The 14,938-nt window shown below is 36.7% G+C and overlaps 1 protein-coding gene across 1 annotated transcript in view; it reads left to right on the top strand.

Moving 5' to 3' along the window:
- The first annotated feature begins 6,441 nt into the window (after positions 1-6,441).
- The window catches only part of LOC107695646 (slit homolog 2 protein-like), an 83,899-nt gene continuing 75,402 nt past the window's right edge, over positions 6,442-14,938 (top strand). Inside the window, 3 exon segments of the mRNA XM_016495658.1 lie at positions 6,442-7,498; positions 8,476-8,547; positions 10,383-10,454. Of these exon segments, the coding sequence (XP_016351144.1) occupies positions 7,341-7,498; positions 8,476-8,547; positions 10,383-10,454 (302 nt within the window). The 5' untranslated portion in view covers positions 6,442-7,340.

Below are 14,938 nucleotides of genomic sequence, written 5' to 3'. Positions count from 1 at the left end.
GGCGCATTAGTTATTGAAACGCCTGTTGCTCATTGTTTTGGCCGCTATGAAGATCAGGTGGAAGTTACTGTTGTTATTCCACCGGAATAGAGATTGTATCAACATGCTTGTATCGTCTTTAACAACTGGAATAGTTGAGATGTTTAACTGTTTAGTTGTAGTGTTTTGTAGTGCCTGAACAAACGCACATACCTGACAGCTTTTGTATGAGAAGGGATTTAAATCTAGTTCTTGTATTGTGGTTCACACTGGAGGAAATTAAATGTTTTGTTTAAGTGGAAAACATCGACATGCCATTCAAACAAACATAGTCATAACCTCAGAGCAAACATGCCTTCTTGACTACACAATACTCAACAACACAATTAACAGGAAAACACCTGAACTTGGAATGTGGAATACTTTGTTCTGTCTATCTTTATTTTCGTTGCCGTCTTTCTCAGTATACAGCTGACATTTTTCCAGACAACTGTTAATAGAGATTGAAATATCAGACATTCAGTAGGATGGGCTTTCAGAATGCTATAAGTTTCATTTGTATTCATTTGTTCCTGGGTGCATTTTTGACTGACTGTCAATTAAACGTATGTGTTTGGTTTTTAAACAAGATGTCACTGTAATAGGGACTTGGATATTTTAAACCCCTGCCTTAAAGGAAATTGTATTTGTTTTGAGTCACAATCTCTCTGGTAACATATTTAGTTGTTTTTGGCTGTTGTTTTTTTTTTCAAACTTTTTACCCAGATTTGTATTTTATTTAACCAGGAAAAAGCCTCACTGAGATTCAAATTTCTCTTTTACAGGAGTGTCCTCGCCAAAATGGGCAACCTATCTTGTCAATATAACTTACCCAATATAACTTACACACATACCCCAAAAAATCTATACAAATTAAGATGAACATAAAACATACAAAAAAACAAAAACAAATTGACATTGACTCTCAATTATAAAGTGATAATTGCTTATATATTTTTCATTAATTCTGTTTAATTTCTCTGAAAACCTCTAAAGATCAAATAAATTGTCAAAGGGTCAATGACATGATGCCGCTAAACAAGTAAAACCGCTACAGTAAAAAATAAACAGTAAATGGTTTCATAGAGAGGACCCCCGAAGACCATCATGACTCTGTGTCAAGGTCAGTAAGTCTTTTAAAAAATCAGGGATCGCATGTATAAAGCCACTCAGGGTAAAATTTTAGTTTTAGGTTTGCAAAAAAAAAAATAAAAAAAAATGAAGATTGAATTTTATTGTTCCTAGACTTTAGAATAAGTTTGATTCATAGAGGGTTCATTAATGTTAAAACGTGATCTCAGCTTTAATTATTTAAGAGTGCTGGAACGGTATCTTAACTTTAGGACCTGCATGATGGCTGTATTCCAGTATAGGACCACACACTTTTCAGGAAGAATGTATTGAAATTATGATGACACTGACATTTGGGTCAATGTACATAACTTATATATGTGTATATATGCGTTCATCGCAACAGAGAAAGGGGGCACTGTCATTTTGAGTCACATATTAATATTAATAAATTGACTGTTACAATTATATTTAAATGTAACCACATTAAACTATTTTTGTTCATTTAATGCAAGTGTTAACTTTAACTGTATTTATAATGAGACTATTATAATAATAATTTATAATTGAATGATTTAAGCTGTACTGCTGCATTTAAACTGTAGACAAATTGTTGTCTTATGGTTTTGATAATGTGAAAAACAATGTCAAATCTTTTTCATCCAAAGAATACACTTACTTATACTTAGTATTTATAGGCTTCAACTTGTAGCTTTTCAGAAAATACGATTTCGTTTTCTCATGTAATTAATTCAATAAATAATTGTCAGTTTAAGTGATTATCAAAATAATTTTACAGTGTGCTGTAAATTTGTATTTAAAGGTGGAATGCCACCTTTGTGGATATACTACTCTCGCAGACCCTTATTGGCTGATTCAGTGGTTTAGGTCAGACATTTTGGTTTGACATCATTGCAGTTCTTACTTTACAGCACTTAGTTTAGCTTTTAGCTCATTAAAAAAGCTTTTTACCTTTTAAGAATATCCATATTTTATTTTGACCATTTTATGATAAGGTAATTCAGATTTTATAATGTCATATAGTATAACTCCAGAAAAACATAATGATATTTATGAATTCAAGATATTTGTAAAACACACTTTTTAGCTTGAAGATATATTTCGTTTGGAACATAAAATAAAGATGTACATTCACGTTTATGGTTTATGGTTTGTGAGTATGTGAAAAGGAAAGTATGTGATTACTTTTTACTTGATGGTTACACCACATGAAATTTAAGTTGTATAAAAGTTTTTCAAAACCGTATAACCAACATAAATACAAAGATGACATTTCTAAGAATGTTGGATTATTTTAAAGTAGATTTTAAAAGATTTTGCCATTTCTTTATTTGTCTCATTGTTTTATTTGTCATTGACCATAAACTGATGCTGGTTTAACACATTAGCTGGAATACAATTTAAAAAGGGTTTGCTTCAGTTATCATCTGAATTCCTTTTACTGATGTTTTTACACTTTCTAATTATTAACAGATGTCCTGTAGGACACAGTAAAAAACGACAGGTGTATTTATATGAATCAGCCTAAAACCATGACAAGTGCCATTTAAGACCAAATTAATTTTATCTTCTACAACAGGCTTGCCATTCAGCTAAGACTTGGGGTACTGGCAGATGTTCGTAAGGAACGTTTAGTACTTTACCATGTGGTCTGGTTTATAGACTGACACACACAGACACACGCTCACAGAGAAGGACAGTGTGCAGACTAACGTCCATCTGGAAATGTGTTTACTGCAGTCTAAACAACTGTAAATTACAACAAACACAGGTTATAAGCTCACTCTCAGTTTCTTAGTTGCTTACACTTCCTTTACCATCTCTCTAGCACACACAGAAACACTCACTACAACATTTCTGGTGTTCAGTGGTAATTAGAGCAGATCAGATCAAAGCTATCAGTTGTCACCTGTCATCTGTCTTTGTACTTAACAGAGCTAAGATATTACAAGCGTTTACCGTTTCAACTGTAGTTGTAACCATTTTGCTACCTACCAGTTAGTGCAGTTAATTCCAGGCATTGATTCAAACACACTATGACTGAGAGTGTGACGAATAAGTAATTATTTAATAACTTACAGTTTAAACATGATATTTCCAAATAATTTGTCTGAATTTGTTTCTGTGAAACTGTGAAAAGTCCTGGTGCAGTTGCACTAAATAGAAACCAGTTAAGTTCAAAGACCAAAACTTACTGTTATATAAACCTTTAAAGGTGCACTTAGTAGTAATTAAAAAAAAAATTATACATTAAGAAATAAATTGAGTTATTTGGTGAGGCGAAAAGTGAAAATTTGACAGTGGTTCATGTACAGCTGTAGAAACAGAAAAGAGAATGAATTATTGTGTAGACTGCTCTCTAAAACGGTTGATTATTGTGATGCTTTTATCAGCTGTTTGAACTCTCATTTTGACGGCACCCATTCACTGCAGATGATCCATTGGTGAGCAAGTGATGCAATGCTAAATTTCTCCAAATTTGTTCTGATGAAGACGCAAAGGCACATACAGGTGCATCTGAAGGCTCAGGAAACCTTTGCAGGTGTTTTGAGTTGATTAGCTGATTGGCATGTCACCATATTCTAATTTGTTGAGATAGTGAATTGGTGGGTTTTTGTTAAATGTGAGCCAAAATCATCACAATTAAAAGAACCAAAGACTTAAACTACTTCAGTCTGTGTGCATTGAATTTATTTAATACACGAGTTTCACAATTTGAGTTGAATTACTGAAATAAATGAACTTTCCCACGACATTCTAATTTATTGAGATGCACCTGTACATCTTGAATGAGTTGAGGGTGAGTACATTCTCAGCAAATTTTCATTTTCATTTTTCAGTGAACTCTTCTTTTAACCCTGTAAAGCCTGACACATTAAATAATTCTCCAAAAAAATGTGCACAAATTTGGTGCAGTTGTTATTTGTATGGCCAAAAAGTAAGATGAAATTCTGAAAGCTTGTATCAATCATGTAACAGTTAATAGACTAATTGCATAAAATAAATATCAGTTGTCACTCTAAATCTGTTTTTAGTAAGACAATATTTTAGTTTTATTATCAAAGCTTGTTAGAGGCAAAACATATAATGCAATGCAATATGATGAATGTGAAATATATATTTTTTTAAATTATCCTAAAAGGACCTTCACATGCTAAAAAGTATAATATATCATATAACATAAGGCATGCAGTAGATTGTGTACGATAGGTTTTGATGTTTCATGTTGATAATACAGAGGCCTTGTAAATGTGTGTATGAATATTATACAGTATGCTTTATAGGGTAAGGCTACCAATCACCTTAGTACCTCACATTTCGAAATTTACCTCAATATGGACAGAGAACCCAGACTCTGTGAGGCCCATGCTATAGCCTACTCATTGGGTCTGGGGGAGGGGATTCGTAATCATTTTGTCCTGGGCATTTAAGGGATGACCAATGACCCATTACCCTGACTCAACCTACCAACCTACCTCAATATCTCAGATTTCTCATTATGTCTCAGCACCTTATTCAACGTACCAAGCTATATCAATAACCATTCTGTAACAATCAATCTACTCTAATACCTCATATTACAAAGTATAGGCTATGTCTTACTCAACCTACCACTCTAACTCAATAACCTTTATTGGCTATTCAATCTACCATATACCTAACATTACTTAATATACACTCTAAGTAAAGGTTCTTTATTAGCATATGAAGAGTTTATTTGCAAAAACAGATAACTCCATGTTCTTTTTTTTTTTCAAAAATCATGTTTTTTTATATGTTATCATGTTTTTATTGTGTTTTATTGTGTTAGCTGTATTTTTCTTTAGTTATTTTTACTTTGTCAAAATAACCCAACAGCAGTTTGATTGAGATTAATTGGAATTCACAATGAAAAAGACATGACCTACCACTCTAACTCAATAACCTTTATTGGCTATTCAATCTACCATATACCTAACATTACTTAATATACACTCTAAGTAAAGGTTCTTTATTAGCATATGAAGAGTTTATTTGCAAAAACAGATAACTCCATGTTCTTTTTTTTTTTCAAAAATCATGTTTTTTATTATGTTATCATGTTTTTATTGTGTTTTATTGTGTTAGCTGTATTTTTCTTTAGTTATTTTTACTTTGTCAAAATAACCCAACAGCAGTTTGATTGAGATTAATTGGAATTCACAATGAAAAAGACATGATTTTTGAAAATTGTTAAAAACAGTTATCTGTTTTTGCAAATGAACTCTTCATATATAGCCATGAAGAAACTTTAACATACATAACATATTTTTATTGCACAAAAGATCCTTGAAATTATTAGTCATCTTCACACTAAGAAAAAAAATGCTTCTTTTTTTTTTTTTTCTCAAACTCATACTTAACTGCATATCTTGACAAACAGGTAAAGGGAGTATTGTAGGTTGGTTTTCAAATTAATAGTAAGTAGTAAGGAATTCAATATGAAACATTTATACATTTCAAATAACTGTGTACATGAGAATGAAAGAAAGAATTAATGAATGAACGAACAAACGAATGAATAACAAATAGTCAAAAACATATTTTTTAGATTAGTGTGGGTATGTATAATTGTGTTTCAGCTTCACAGGAGCTGCAATTGACCCTTGACCTCTCCCTACCCTGCAGGTGCATACTGAGAAGGTGATTGAGGTGATTCCTGCTACCTTCCTTTGCTTCTGTCTCCCAGGCAAAACTCTCAATCTCTCTCTGGTTTTGGTTCCTGTTGTTGTTAACTGGAATCTGGGTTCAGATCTGTAGATACTCATCTGTAATCTCCTTAAACAGCTTAGATTGATTAAGACAGTTTCAAAACTTTCCCTGCAATTACCAAACAGCCAACCATCCATTTACCTCATTCACAAGAAAAAGAGAGAGTGTGTAAGCAAGAAACAGATGCTGCCTTACTTGTTAGCCCTCTGTGCGTCACTTGCGCATCGGCTACCGCCTTTAGACTGCTCGTGATAGCTGTTCATGTCCCCAGAGCGGCAGTGCCGTAGAAGACAGACGGCTCGGGCTCATGCGGCCAGCGGGGCGGATCGAGGGGGTGGAGCCGCTCCCGGTGTATATAGAGCAATTCCATGTTAGTCTGACAGAGAGAGAACCCCGTGTCCGAGAGCCGCACGTCACCTAAAACAACCTGAATCCGAGCGTGAGAACGGAGAGAATCAATGCACAGGAGTTCATTCACTGCATTGGTGCATGCATGGGAATTATTTGATTCACTCACTAAAGGAAAAGCCCATTTAGTCAGCAAGTTCATGACTTCAAAGTAGGGATTCTTAAAAAAAAAAAAAAACTATATTCCTACCTGTCAGATAGGCTAATGTGTTTTAAGTGATTACTTGAGGTCCGAAGTGTCTCAAAGCAGTAAGCTTGAAGGACGGGTTTGACTTGTCTTCTGGCTGGACTCGGTACCCGTGTTGGATCGAGAAATTGTGTGTGATTCCGTTATCGAGTATTATTGGTGTGCGGGGCTTATTTCCACACAAGAGGCGCCGCCTTTGCTCTGAACACACACACACACACACACACCCGCGCGCGCGCCATCAGGTGCCAGAGAGACACACACACTTCCGATTGAGTAGCTATTCGAGTAAAGGCAGATCAGCGAGGATCACCCAGGACTTTACCCGGCACCGAGTTGGATTTATAAAGCAGATTTGTCCGTGTGTGACAACATGATGGATGCATGAAGGCGCGCGAGATCAATACACCCAATTAATCAATACCCTCTAAGCGCACGTGAAGATCAGCTCCGCTGGATGTGTATGACTGCATCTCTATCACCAGGTGGCTTTTCAAGTGCGTGTTTCCAAGCGCGTGTCTCCTGTTGGCGTAAATGTGCGCATAAGGTGTTTAGGGGCCACAAAACAAAAACGCAATAAGCTACAATGCGCGTGCGGGATTAGTTTAAACTTTGGTTTGCGGCTGAATCGTCTGGATCTGGACTCTAAACTCGCGTCCCTGTACAGAAGAGACTACGCAGACCCACATGGGAGCTGATCTGGATTGCATTGTAATTTGTTTCCCTTTGTAAAGAAGAAGGGAAAAACGTTCCAGCCGGAGGAGATTACAAGTGTTTTCTTCTCAAAGATCATTTGTTGTGACTCCTCTAATTTTTGGATTTAAAACTCCTGCGCCTGCTCTGGCGCAACTGTTTCGCACCGGGAATTTCGTGTGTTTTATCAGAACTTGTGGGAACAGCAGTGATGTTTGTTTTAAAAGCAGTGGTGCTATGTGCATTACTCGGCGGAGCTGGGGCTCAGTCGTGCCCGTCTCAGTGCTCCTGCAGCGGGACAGCGGTGGACTGCCATGGGCAGAGTCTGCGGAGCGTGCCGCGGAACATTCCCCGCAACGCTGAGCGACTGTGAGTGCGCCGAAACACGCTACATTAACACGATTGCACGGAGCAGTACTTTACTATAGTCATAACAGTGTGCATTTATTATACATTTGTGCCACAAAATAATTCAAGCAATTATAACATTTTTCAGCATGCATACAGCACGACCAAATACTCTTAATATGTAATATATATGCATGATATGCATTATATAATATTATTATTCTATAATAATTAGTTAGTAATTCGAGCTGTTATCCATTCTTTATAACAGTGTACATTTAGTGTAATAACCCACACAAATGATATATTCATATTATTCTGTTACATGTTTTTTTTTCCTCTCTTGAAGTGTTGTCATCAGAACAATACCAGAGTGTCCTTTTCTATTCCACTCACGCATGTCTCTATCTGTCTCTTACATTGACTGTCTTTCTGAAGTGGGATTCATTAATTAAACTGGCATGAAGTTTAAACACAACCTGCTCTGCTTTGAGACAGCAAGAGCCAGAGAACTGTTGAACCATCAAAGACACAGTTAAAATCCTGCCTTTTACATAATTATTAGAATTTCAATCACTCCTATGCGCTGTTTAAAACTGTGATATTCTTTTTTGGCTGGGTAGCTGTAAGTAGCTGTCATATTGAAAAGCAGGTTTCAAAAGCTACATGACACCAACGTTAATTGGTCAGGATTGCTGAACCCTGACCAGAATTTAATTAGAAACCTGCTAAGAACTCATCCACAGTCTAGCACACCATTAATGATAAAATACACTCACGGATGGTGCATGATGATGCAGATAATTTAAGCAATCTAGCATGCTCTTGAACACATGAAATGCATTGTAGTGTAGGCCAGTTTAATGAAGTGGCCAGAAAAGAAAAAAAAAATGGTTCCTAGCATCATTTACCACTTAATGGCTTAATTTAGACTTCTTAATTATGACTAAATACGCAAGTCATTATTCATAATTTTACCCCCTCTCTTCTTTCCACAGTGACCTGAATGCAAACAATCTGACTAAAATCACTAAGGCAGATTTCGCGGGACTGCGGCACCTCAGAGTTCTGTAAGTACTGAACTAGCTTTAAAGAGCTAGTAGGAACTAGTTATTATTCATTTTCTTGTTTTGTTTAGAATGTATATAACCCCAAAATGTTTAAAAAGTGTATTTTGCATGCAAAAAAGCACAATGTAGATTTTATCACAAAAACAACAAAAAAGTTAAAGTACGTAAAATATTAAATATTTCTCTTCATCAGGCTAATTTTAAAAATAGCTTTGTTAAATGTAATTGCTTTAATATAAATGTAAATATTATCTAATGAAGTTAATCACACATATCACACATATATGCAGATATTTATGCACATTACTGTCTACATTCCCATTATCTAGCAAACATATTGGTCCCCAATGGTCCCATTATTAGATGAATGTCACTGAAAGCATCGTTATGCCAAAATACCATGGCTTGTCATAAAATACACTGTTCTGGATTTCACTGGAGGTTAAACACTTGTAGTATATGCACACTTAGAGCAAACAAGTTTGAACGGTGAAGCTTAACGAGGCAGTCAGCCCATGATTGTCAAACACAAACAAAGACAGCATTTATTCAGAAAAATGATTGCGCTATTGGAATGTGAAGTGCCTGTCTATATCTTTCTTTCTATCTTCCTCTCTGTCTCTGTGTGAGGTTGTAACAGAGCGGGAGATTTTGTGAATGTAAATGTGTGAGATGGAATGTGTGGGTGTGAATGTATATGTTAGAGAGAGACATATAGAGAGCTCATGTAAGAACAGGTTTGCCCTCCCACTTGGAGGGTAGTATTTCAGCTGAAGACTTTCTCTCTGTCTGTCTGTCTTTCCTTTCCCTCATAGACGCATTCTTTTCTCTTCCTCTCTCTCATTCTTAATTTTTCTTGCTCTTATAAGACATCACTGAAATTACCTGTATCTCCAAAGTTGTGGCATCTAAACTACCACATATTCTTCATTCATATCAAAAACAAACAAAACATAAAAAACATGGCTCTGACATAGTGTATTCTTCTTCTTCTGTGTGGTTGCAGACGATTTTTTAGAGTGTTCTACTTCAGATTTATTACATATACTTCAAATTAACATCAACTTACGTTAACGACACTTCTTGACATTCTTCACAGACGTCTCTCACATACGTGCTCAGTCAAACCGAAAATTGTGAAATGTGAGCTGTGATTTCTCATGTAGGGTCAATTTCCAGCTACAGAAGGGTTAAATAATGCATCAGTGTACCTTTGAATGATGTTATAAATATATGATTCCCATACTACAAGGGAATACATATGAAAGTTCACCTGGGTATCTGTGATGTTGTAATGTACTGCTATAAAGAAGCAGTAACTGCGCCAAAGCTGAGAAAAATTGCAGTGTTGTTTGATTTAGTGATTTGATATGAATTGCCATGCTTTTATAATTTTTTTTTAAATCTAAATCTGGGCGCAGTTGAGAAAAACCTGTGTGTCACAGGACAAATCACAGTCTAAAAGCCCCGACTTCAGCCAGTTCACTAAATTTTGACAAGCGCTTTGCTTTTGTAGGGCAGTGTAGCTGAAGGAAATGGTGCAGTTATGTTGTTTTTTTTTTAATCATAGTCTAAGTATAGATGTTGTATTTAGACTGAGGTTAAAAGCTCTTATTTACGGTGGTTTTATAATGAGAGGAGGGTCTCAGATCATGAGATATCCTGTGAAATGGTGTTTGTGAAAACTATTTGCGGACAATGAAATGTAAAGTGCTCTCTATAAAATAGCCAAGTATGCACCAACATATTAACTGTTTTAATCATTGAAATTCATGCAATGAGTGACTTGTCTTTATTTTGGTCTCTCTCGCTCTCTTTTTCATTTCCATTCTTAGGCAGCTAATGGAGAACAAGATCATTTCTATTGAGAGAGGGGCATTTCAGGACCAGAAAGAGCTGGAAAGACTGTGAGTGACTAATGCACATACACTCACTCACTCACACACACACACACACACACACACACACATACTTGTATTTGTGGTTCACGGGGACTCTCCATAGGCGTAATGGTTTTTATACTGTACAAACTGTATTTTCTATTGCCCTACACCAACCCTACACCTAAACCTACCCCTCACAGGAAACTACTGGCAATTTTTGAATTTCATAAAACACCGTTTTGTATGTTTTTTAAGCCTTTTGTTTTACGGGGACACAGGAAGTGTCCTCATAAACCATGTTTACATTGTAGTACCCATGTCATTATACACATTTGTGTCCTCATAAACCATATATACCAGTACACACACAGACACACACACACACACACACACACAAGATATGCTGCACTGGCCGGTAGGGCTAAAAGTCTGTAGCGTATTTGTGTGTTAACATTAACGGTGTGACCTCTGAGTACAATTAATTGCAAAATGACATTACACAATCAAGTGTGTGTTTTCATATATTAATGGTGGACATTGTATGTTGTGAGCATGTGTGTGTGCGCACGTTGTGGTCAGGATTTCATGGAGCAACATTTTTGTCTGACAGCCAACCCAGCCTCAGGGGAACACACACATGCGCAACTAACTCTGGCACACACAGACCTTTAAGGAATGACACTGGAAGCTGGAATGGAAATGGGAATTACGCTCTTAAGGAACCCCCCCACCCTTCCCTTTTCTTTCAAGCTTTTACCCCCCAGCTATTCTCCATTTTCAAACCATATTCTTTCTGATGGCCTTTATCTCTTTGTCACTGACTCAGACAAAAGTTTAGGTTTTGTCAGTTTCTTAAAGTGCTGCACTTGGTGTACTGCAGATCTCCATTAATGTTGTACACATATTATACACTATGATCCAGTATGACAAATTAATATAGAGCAAACACTGAACAAAATTAGCATTTTTTTAGCCATGAGCTCACTGAGGAATTTCTAATGGGTTTTCAGAAAAGCAACTTTCCATTTATGAGTACAATAAGGTTTCTGGTTAACAAGTTGCTACGGTTGTCTGATTTGTCCAGCAAATAAACTCAAATCCTTGTAGTTGTAGTCCTTATGTACACTGTAGAAAGTGGTGAACTGCAAGGAACTGACCTTAAGGAGCATTTTCTACCCCGTAAATTTTGTTTATATGTTACAATTGATATGTTACAGCATGCAGCTACGGAGCCCCGCATATGTGTGCATAATTTACTAATTCGTTCTCTCGATTTATAAATCGTGCGCACGATTTAGCCTACTATTTTTTTCCTGCATTCCATGTGCGGGGCTCCGTACGAAGCATATTTTTAGATTAACATTTTTTTTTCAATGTAGTAACTTGTTAGGGACTTTCAAGACAACAATGCTTATGAAATTCATTTTTCAGGTATAACTGTGTCTAAACTACGTTGTACTACAAAATTATCTGACTCACTTTATATGAAGTTTTAACTACTATGTACTAACATTTAAATGAATCATTTGATACCACAAACTTGAAGTGTACATGTTTTTACAACATGAACACAATAAGTACATTGCACCTAACTTTATATACTGTATATAAAAGAACATATTCTCTAAAGATAATGTTCACTACTGATCTTACTTTACTCATGCATTGTGATTTTCTTTTTACTCAGTAACTGCACACTTACTTATTTTACTCATAAATTCTAAAAACCCATTTTAAATTCCCAGAGGAACCCAGGGCGAATTGGTAATTAATAATGGATTACAATTAATAAAGATTATACAACGAATAAAGGCCATGTGGCTCTTAAATTCCCTACAAAAACTTATTTCTCTCATGAGGAGAGCTTAAACACTATTTTACTGTCTAGATTCTAATTGTAGAAACAGTATTCTTACTTTAAGATGATTGACTGTCAATTACTATCGCTTAATGGTGACTGGCAGATGTTCAGTTTACACACAGTCATATTAGAACTGGCATTTGAGCCGCGCCGCGTGAGGCTCAGTCAATCACCTGCTCAATGCTATCCTATTTTTCTGCTAGTCATTACCTTTTAATTTGGTGTGAGGAAATGTTTAATGACTGCGACCAACCCAGCTGAACCAAAAAAGGCTTGTGCCAACTCGACTCTGTGAGAAACACATAATTCACTCACGAGTATGATAACTTTAGTTTTAGTTTAATAAAGGATTTGTATTAGCTGCGTGTGGCTCTGAATGCTAACTAGCGAAAGGGTCAATGGCATTAACTGTGAATGCAGCTTTGTGCAGTGACATATAGCTCATAAAGCAGAGTACAGCTAACTGGTAATAGCTTGTAATAATAGCAAACTTGCTTTCGGCGTAAATTGTGCAGTGTTGGCATAACTGAAGGGTTAGGCGGGCGAATGGTGGCGATGAATAGGTCTTTATAGTGATAAGTGTAGGGATAGAGGAGCTAGCAGTAGCGCTGAATAGCACAGCTAAAGTCAGTGTGTAAAATCAGTCCCACTGTGCCTGTACAAAAGCAGGAGTCTAATGCTGGAGGGTGACTGCATAGCTGAGAGGATTAGAACGCACAGGCATTATAATGACCTTACCAAAGGCCCTTCATAAATATGTGTGAGAGTGTGTGTGTGTGTGTATGCGTATTGGGGATGCATTTAGGTATTGGGTGTGACGACCTCCTGTAGGGAGGAAAAGTGGAGACTCTGTTCCACGTATGACCCCCCTTGTTAGACACACACACATACGCACAAACACCCCTCGTCACGGCTTGCTAGTCGTGAGCAATGCAGTCAGGTAAAGTAAGCCTATGGAGAAGGACTTTTTTCTCATTCTCATCTCAGTCCTTTCCTCATGCATTCTCTTTCCTTCCTCTGTGATGCAGCTTGTTTTGCCGTTTTTTCCCTTTTATTTCTTTACAAACACACACTGTTGGGCTAATTGTTGGTTGTGAGCTAATGGCGTGTGGATTGAGACTGCGAACTGTCATGGTCACTGATTCAGTCTTACGCAGGCAGACCTTTGACTACTTTGGCATATGGTCTAGTCCACATTGTGGCTCATTCTCAACTGCCCATTTACGCAGGAATAACTGTGTAATTGAAGCACTTTGTTGTTTTTTTTTTTTTTTTTTTTTTTCTTCATTTTTTGTTTTGTTTTTCATTTAATTTAATATAGTTTATACCAGACCTGTGTACAATGAAATAAAGGTGTGGTTGCTGCCATGAACAGTTGTTCAGAAAACACCTTAAAATATTGTAAAAAGGAATACAGGCGCTGTGATCAGAACATCTGCCTATCAACAACTGATAAATAACTGCAAAATCAAAGATTAACATATAGTTCTGACAGTGGATATCAACTTGCTACTAAACGCTGAATATCTTTTTGATACCACTGTCTTAGAAAACTTCCGCAAATCCAACGATTATTTCATTGTCAAATGTTCTCATTGTATCAGGCCAGTACCTGACTTTGTGTCCTTCTGGACTTGTGTCCCGTCTGAGCCTACTGATTTATAAATCAAGCCATAAACGTATCTCATGTGCTATATGTGATTGATTGCGGATCATGTGTGCTTTATGCTACAGTAGCAGTGTGTGTCTTCACACTAACTTTAAATTCATTCTTTCCTCTGTTCAGTCTTGTTGGCTCTTTTTTGGCATTAAAAGTCATCTCACTTTATGGCCCTCCTTGGAAATGACTGTGAGTGCACATCTGTGTGTGTGTGTGTGTGTGTGTCAGAGTCTGACTATGTGCATTTCTATCTGTAAGTGTGTGTGTGTCTGTGTGTACTCGTCTATTTTAAGGGTCGATCTTATTCGCTTTAAGCACCGTGTGTGTGTGTCTTTGTGTGTTTCTGCAGCGGGGTCCTCAGGGAAGGCTGTCCTCTGTGCCTGAGTGAAACACGTGGGCATTTCTGGAGTGTGCAGCACTGTGTGCTTCGTTATTATTTCATCATTCATTAAATATTCAAATGGGATGATGTAACCCCAGAAGCTGAACGATGATGTCATCGGCTGCTGTGTTTGAGTGTGCGAGTGTTTGCAAGAGTGTGTCAGAGAAAGTGAGGGCGTAAAAACAGCGAGGAAGAGTGAAAGCTTGATGGTTTTGTACTTTGTGCAGGCAGAGTTCAGTTTAGAACTCCGGCTTGTGTGATTGACGTGTGGTAAATCTTGCATGCTGACGTCAGAGTGCAAGAATTGATCGGGTGTTTGTATTATTTTAACATTCTTCCATTATCAGCAGACTTCATAATGCCGTTGTAGAAGTTCTCAAAACCTGGGAGCTTAATAAACTGCTCTGAACTATCTGTATTCTGGTATTAAAACATTATTGATTAATCTCAAGCCTCATTAATCTAACACACAGACATCAGTGGCGCCACTCTTCATTAATATGCACAGTGGGTATTATATATGTGCTGATTGTCATGCATAATGTCTATTATACATGCCCTAGTCGGGAATATTACTCAGTTTATTACCATGTCAGAGAACCGAG

The sequence above is a fragment of the Sinocyclocheilus anshuiensis genome, unplaced genomic scaffold (genome assembly GCF_001515605.1).
Source record: "Sinocyclocheilus anshuiensis isolate Anshui unplaced genomic scaffold, SAMN03320099.WGS_v1.1 scaffold517, whole genome shotgun sequence".
Lineage (NCBI taxonomy): Eukaryota > Metazoa > Chordata > Actinopteri > Cypriniformes > Cyprinidae > Sinocyclocheilus > Sinocyclocheilus anshuiensis.
The sequence above is the reverse complement of the archived record's forward strand: the minus strand, read 5'-3'. Positions and strand labels throughout refer to the sequence as shown.